At 39.0% G+C, this 7,535-nt stretch overlaps 1 protein-coding gene across 1 annotated transcript; it reads left to right on the forward strand.

The window, feature by feature from the left end:
• Nucleotides 1–5,366: 5,366 nt before the first annotated feature.
• LOC149222771 (uncharacterized) lies at nucleotides 5,367–6,816 on the forward strand. Its single transcript, XM_089383158.1, has 2 exons — nucleotides 5,367–5,914; nucleotides 6,164–6,816. The coding sequence occupies exons 1-2, from the start codon at nucleotides 5,600–5,602 to the stop codon at nucleotides 6,605–6,607; spliced, it is 759 nt and encodes a 252-aa protein (XP_089239284.1). The 5' UTR covers nucleotides 5,367–5,599; the 3' UTR covers nucleotides 6,608–6,816.
• The last annotated feature ends 719 nt before the right edge of the window (nucleotides 6,817–7,535 follow it).

Consider the following 7,535-nt stretch of genomic DNA (forward strand, 5'->3'; position numbering starts at 1 on the left):
GCTTCAATATTTAGTGGTTTGATGCTTCAGTGATTCAGTTGGTTTACAATGCTTCAATGATTCATATTTTGAGATTCAATATTTCAGCTTGGCATATTGGTTTGGGCTTATTATTGATGTGGGTCCAGCATGAAAATTTGATGAAAGGTGGCCTACAGATTGTTTGATAGGTGGATCCAGTGTGAGATATTCTGAAACTTGGTCCACAAGGTGCTGAGGGTTGTAGCCTTTAATGAGGGGGTAGGAGCTCCTTTTCAGTGGGAGCTGGTAAATGAGATCAGGGGATTATAACTCCCTTCCAGTGGGTGCTGGAGAATGAGTGGAGGTTGTAGCCTCCTACAAGTGGGTGCTTGCATGCTAGTAAGAGTTTGTGCTAGTACAAGACATAATGAAAATTTTCTTTATATAATAAGAAAGAAGACAAAGATGATGACAACAATGATTTTCTCCCACATTGGGTTTCCACCTAAAATCCTGGTGTTCATATGTGTTGATGTGTTGTGATTTATATTCTCTTTACTGCATACCAAATGACTAATGAAATAATGCAATGATAAAGTTAAACAATAGATGAAAAATATGAAAAATAAGTAAACTTGATATATGTTGTTTTCCTTCACCAGGATTGCATACACACGATGGTTGCATAAATAAAAGTAGTGTACATAATTCATAATATGAAATGAAAAGTTAAAGTGAATTAAAAATACTAATTCAACCCCCCTCCCCCCAAATTTTCTTCCTAACACCCAGGCCAACCCTTTCTTTCACTATGCTTGAGCCCAAGGAGATGGAGGTTCATATAGGAAATCCCAACAAAGGAAAGCCAATGAATCTACGAAACCACCGAGTTCACTCCAATGCCCAAACTGTGATATATAAGCTTTTAAATTTGCAAATGACCAATGCATACATGGAATCCAATTAAGCCTGCGAACATAACCCAGATGTAGATTCACCTCTAGACGCCCTCCTCATAGATGACTCCTCCCAAATGCAATCAACTGCATTATCCCACCACTCTTGCATACCTTCATACTTATGCATTCAATACCCATTGATTGATTAACATAGTGCATGTGAGCCAAGGTGTGCAATGTCCTTTACACTCTTGTTTTGAAATAATGAAATTTAATTGCTAATTCCACATGAATGAAGGTTTTATGCTCATTAATTTGATTATCAATCATGACAAATACAATTAAGGGATGATGGAAAAGAGTCTCTCCCTCCCACACTTCCTCCCCTTACCCCTCCCCACTGTTCCATTTTAGCCTTGGCTAAAAAGGTGTCACTCTTAGCCATGGTATCTGCGTCCTTATTTAGCTCATTTGATGTGATATATTGCTATAGGCCTGAAGAATTTTGTCTCCAAAAATGCTTTCGCTATGATATGATCTTGTCTATTATGTTGTCCAAAGGATGAGACTTTCCTAAAGTTATTTTGACTGTACTCATAAATACTCCCAAACCTATCAATAAAATAATGTATAATTCCTTTGCCAAAATAAAAACTCTCAATAATGCATATACTTTTGGAATATTGTTTAAATCCCCACTTAATCCCCAAAAAAATAATATTACCTATAAGGTTTTAACATGGTTCTATAAATATTTATAAAAAATTAGTATTAAACACTTTCTACTCTTTGTCTCCCATAGAAGACGGAAACTTTTTGCTCTCCTTGTCCATTCCCCTAAACAATCCTGGCGTACCATTCTTCCCCGATGATCCCCTATTCCACCTGACCTCGACCCTACATCCATGTTCTCTCACACTTCCAACCTTTATGATATTCCCGGGCATGGCCAAATTCATGTTACATCCCCACCCTCTTCCTGTTATCTATTCTCAGACAGAGATATTAGAGAGGCCATTTGGGTGATGAACAATAGCAAAGCAGCCGATGAGGAAGGCTACCAAGCAGAGTTCTTTAAGCACAGTTTCTGTGCTTTGGTTAGCTACTTGGTTGATCTCTTCAACCATGTAGTTCGTGAAGGTTTTCCACCGACATGGGCACACCACATCATCCATCCGATCCACAAATTAGGTTCCAACTCAAATCCCAATAACTACAGAACGATCATGGTGGGTCACACGTTCTCGAAGTTGTATGCTACTGTTCTACATAGGAAGCTCTCCAATGACCTTGAGCAGAGACAACTCAGAGCTAGGGGACAGGCAGGTTTTCGACTGGATCATCAGACCATTGACCACATTTTCACCCTTCACACCGTGATTGAGGAGGCACGACACTGCTCTTCGAAAGTCTACTATTGTTTCGTAGATTTTCGGAAAGCTTTTGACTCTGTTTCGAGGGAGGCCTTGCTCCAGAGACTCAAAGATATTGGCATTTCTGCAACCCTATTGATCGTTATTATGCACTTATATGGGTCTATTCTTGGTTGTCTTCACGCAGCCCATGGGATGTCTGATTTCATTCAAAGCACTATTCGGGTTAAACAGGGTTGTCCATTGTCCCCTACCCTGTTTGGGATCTATATTGATGAGTTGGAAGCATTTCTACATGAGCATATCCAAGACAATGATGGCTCCCTTCTTCACGAGGTTCTGATATCTATTCTACTCTTTGCTGACGACGTGGTCCTCCTCTCCTCATCCCCAGAAGGATTACAGAGGCAGCTGGATGCCTTAGCTCTGTTCTGTGACCATCAACAGTTGGCGATCAACCTAGGTAAAACCAAGGTTATGATCTTCAATGGGGTGAAGAAAACCTCAGACCTTCACTTTCTATTCAGAGGGGAGGAGATTGAGATCACCAGCACGTATACTTACTTGGGGGGTGCAATTTTCAGGTCCCCGCTTCAGTTTGTGACCAACACTTCAGCCTCAGATCAACAAAGGATATGGATCCTTAGCCCTTCTCAAGAGACAATGCTTTTGACATCACTTCCAGGACATCTCGTCCAAGATGAGCCTCATGGACACCTTGATTCGTCCCACTATTCTATATGGCTCAGATATTTGGGGACCGTCTTTACTTGAGTCAGACTGGGCTTCAGCTGAGAGAGTCCAGATTCTTCTTCTCCGCCGCATCATTAGGTGCAAACTGACAGTGCCACAACACATCATCCTTGCAGAGTTTGGAGCTCAGCCCTTTCGGCTTGAGATGGTCTTCAGATTGGTTTCATTCTTGCATCGTGTCCAGGGCTTGGCAGACTCGATAAAGAGTAAGGACCGTTACCCTTACTTGGCATATTTCTCTTCTGAGACTATTGCCCGTTCTACTCCCTCAGGCTGAGCTAGATGTTGGTTTACAGGAGTTTCAAACCTCTTAGAGTCAGTGGGAATTCAGTTGGATCGTCTCCCTCATTTTCGATATTCTTTAGATGCTCCCGGTCACCTTTTACCTACTAAACAGGAGCTAAACAAGATCATCAGGGAGGACATCTACAGGTAGTTCGTCTAGGTCACCTGGGTCAATCCTCCAAGAGGGTTGCGCCCAAATATGGCCTTCTATACTGAGCACTTCTTGGAGTTAAGAGACAGGCTCATTGTTCGACCTAGTATACATTTCACCACTGGATGCATGCTCTTCACATTCCTCTAGGCCAGTTCAAAGTAGGTTCTCATAGACTTCGGGTAGAGAGAGACCACCAGGTGGATAGATTAGACAGACTCTACCAGGTATGTCATTTACAGGAAGTGGAGACCGAGGTGCACTTCATCCTTGGATACCCTATCTACTATGAGATCAGAGGAAGGTTTCATTGCTTGTTCAGTGATTCTCGAACCCTCGCCGACTTTTTCAGGTCCCCGGATCAGAGATGTTTGGCCCTATATATGCAAGATGCTCTTAGGTTCCGAGCGCCTATTCTTTAGCCTCCCATTAGACTAGACCCCACACAAAGGATCATGACATTTTTTAGGGTACTACCTTCAGACAAGGGCACCAAGAGATCGATTGATACCAATACATATCCAGACTCCAGATCACTGAGGATCCATGGGACCTCACCTTGCTACACGAGATCTCATCAGCAGTTTTATCTCAGATCCGTTCCTGGGAGACAGACTAGGTCCTCCAGCGTTCAACAGTGTGTGAACCCCCCCAGGACACGATTTAGTGGACAATCTGCACTTGCCATCGGCTCTTCATCGGTCCAACAGACATTATTAAGTTTCTTCAACATTATTCATTCAGCCTTAGATGTTAGGAGAGATGGGTCTGATCCTCAGACCTATTAGGTCTTGGATCTTCTCTGCTAGAGCCAGATGTTGATTTACTTCATGCATTATATCTTTTATAGGAGACCGTTTAGTTCTCCCACTTTGTATATACATCAGTGTACTCAACAGTCCCTTTGACCTACTTTGTGGTCATTAGTTGGACATAAATATAATTATCTTATCTACTTAACATTTTCTATAAACCTAAAATTATCACTAATAATTAAAAAAAAACAAAAAACCAAAACCCATAATATAAAAATATAGATGTGATTAATTTTAAAAACAAAACATAAATAAAAAAGCATTGTCTATAGAAGTCTCAATTTCACTTGGACAACCAAAAATAACTCATATTATTTTTTTTCAAAAAATTAGCTAATAATTTTTTTAATTTTTTTTTCAATTTTTTTTTACCGTAGAAGTGTTTAAATCATATTTTTTTATGATTAAAACCTCGAAACACCCAAAATCTTGAAGCTAGACAACTATAATTTAGATTTCTAAAAATTACAACCAAAATTTCATATCATTACAATTAAAAAAAAAAAGAAGAAGAAAGAAAAAGAATGGGTGATTTCTGATTTTTTTTTGGAATACGATACTAACTATACAACACGTTTTCTACCATTATAGTTTTTGGTCATAATCATAATATTGACTCGTTATCAAGGTTGTTTTGGTCAGAGTCATAATTATTGACTCATTTTTAAGGTTGAAGAATGTTGTTATGATAGGTATAAGTATCATGTTATATAGCGAATTATTAAATTTTTAATTTTTAATTTTTGTTCATTGAATAATAAATAAAGTCGTTGATAATAAATGACGCATGGACTTACTGTAGAAAACTTCATCTTTACCTGTTATTATTATTTCTATTTAATAATAATAATAAGAAATCAATGTATTTTTGCACATAAAACTTGTGACAAGTGGATAGTTTAATCCGACAAGGCGTCCATTGCAAGCCATGTCAGCAAATTCTTCGACCATGTGTCGTCTGCCACTTGTAAAAAACACGAACGAGAGCGGCGTAAAAACGAGGCAGAGCGTGTGCCGCTGATGGCAGGATGCGTAATTCACGTGCCAAAACAAATGACGTGGCAAAGAAGGTGGCGCACACGTCATATGTTTTCCTGACAATCTCTATTTCTAGGCCAGCGTTTCCTGACTTCGGCCCTTGCGTTCGAACGAATTCGTCTCTGAAACTTTTGGGCGGTAGGTTTCCAAAACGAACCCCAAATCCAAGAGAACGCCTGGTGGATCGACCATTCTGGCCTGGCTCAATTTTAGTGTTGAATTTAGCCATTAGGGTTTTCTGCAATCCCTCTATACAACCTAGGGATAGACAGAAAACGTTTCCCAATCTGCAAACCCTAGTATAGAACGCTCGCGAGAGTTCCAATGGTGACAAAGGCGCTGCAAGGCGGAGCCTGCGCTTTCATTGAGAGTTCTGCGATTAAGCCTGTGAGATTCTCTTCTCATGGAAAAAAGAGCGTGCCCATCTCTGCAATTTCATGTAAGAATGGTATTTCAAACACCAAACCCTACGTCTTAACCAGCAATGCAACCGGATTTCAAACAGGGAAAAAGGAAAACAGCAAAATGAGCCTGTTGCCCATCTGTGTAGATGGGTTAACCTCTGCTGAGGAAATGAAAACCTGTCCACCAGTTGCCTCTGAGAAGCTTGAAGAATGGATGAGAGATTCAGTAATAGAGGTACGCTTGTAATCATAAATAAAAACTTAATATTTTATACCTTTTGGAAGAATTTGATGCAATATCTTGATGGGTTTTTCGTTTTTTATGCAAGTGTATTGATGTGTCTTTATTTTTGGATGGAATCTGATGAAATTTGATTAATCGGTTTTCAATTTTTCTGGCAGAAATTAGGATGATCATTTTTTGTATATATTCCGCTGTTGAAATTCTGACTTGTGCTCTTTGTTTTATTGCCTGGTCGACCAGATTGTCAAGCATATTCAGGAAGCCCCCTTTCTGCACTATGTATTTGACAGAAAATCTCCTTCAACAAGTTTGAAGAAACACAGGAATTATGCCGATACGTTTGGAAAGGTCGACAATTGGTCTAAGATCAGAAATTCTCTGAGAGATATATCTCCTGATGCGGTGATTCTTGTACAAAAGTTGAATCAAGATATCTCTCCTGAAAGTGAAGAAGAAAATGTGCTCTGTAATGGCAATGGAAGACAGAGTTCAGATCAGCAGGGCTGCACAGCTGTTTGGGGTTTGCTCATTCAAGGTAGAAGTGTTGGAGCGAGTGCTTGTTATATTTTGAAGACAACGCAGATTGTTTCAACCATTGGATATTGTACCAGTTTCTGTTTGACAAGAGCAAAATGTTTTGGTCCGACTCCCCATATCCAGCTCACTAATTCTTGGCTTCTCTAGTCTGCACCATAAGATTTCTTTATACCAATTAATTTTCCATTCATTGTGACATTCACTACCATTGTCCAGTGTATACATCAATTATCATTCTAATCATTGCTGCTTGTTTCTTACCAGACAGCTAAGGTCTTACATCATTTACATGGGGAAATTCCAAATTGTGAAGCCCTATTGATAATGAAAATAAGTACACCATATATTGAGTCATAGTCTGGTCTACTGTTGTAAACAAACGTGCTTCTTTTTTAGTTTCATTTAATTCAGAATACTGGTTCGTTGAAATTGCTCTTTTGATTGGCTTCCTATGTTAATTCTCACCGCTAACTGTGTGCGTAATGGTTGGAATTTAGGTGCAACTCTAATTTTTTTTAGAATAAACCCATTATTTAATGCGTTTATAACTCTTATGAGTTCAAAGGCATATCTTGTGCCACTTCAGCTGTTTTTTATTTAAAGTAAATAGGCCTGTGTGTTACTTATTCAGTGCTGTTATTATCCTGTTCATTAGTAGATTTCAGAATATTTTCTAAAGATTAATCAATATAATCCAACTTTAGCATATTTTTCAGAATAATTTGGATGAACTTAAAAACTATGTGTTTAAACAAGTAAAACGTTTGTTGGTTTTTGATCTCCAAGGATATTATGAAGATGTGAAAATGCAGTGTGGCTACATGGTGTTGGCTTTCCCGAACAGCACGAAATATGAATTTGTATTTAGTTTATGTCTTGAGGCAAAACAGAGAGGAATTAATGTGTAGAGTTCCCTCCTCTGTGACGTCCATTTCAATGGTTGAACATTAATGACAATAATTGAATAGTCATGTACGTGAAAATGTACACAAGCATGAGGCTGGCCATAATCCTCTGTAGAATTAATAAACTTCCAAGCAATATTGCTGCTATTAAATCTACTGTTTAGATGTGT

The sequence above is a fragment of the Pinus tabuliformis genome, chromosome Q (genome assembly GCF_031772625.1).
Source record: "Pinus tabuliformis cultivar Carrire ecotype Pingquan chromosome Q, CPIR1, whole genome shotgun sequence".
NCBI classification, from domain to species: domain Eukaryota; kingdom Viridiplantae; phylum Streptophyta; class Pinopsida; order Pinales; family Pinaceae; genus Pinus; species Pinus tabuliformis.

Bases quoted from the DNA above. Each gene is read 5' to 3' on its own strand.
- LOC149222771 (XM_089383158.1), top strand. From the start codon at position 5,600: ATGGTGACAAAGGCGCTGCAAGGCGGAGCCTGCGCTTTCATTGAGAGT. The intron at 5,915-6,163 runs GTACGCTTGTAA...CTGGTCGACCAG, and splicing joins TGAGAGATTCAGTAATAGAG to ATTGTCAAGCATATTCAGGA.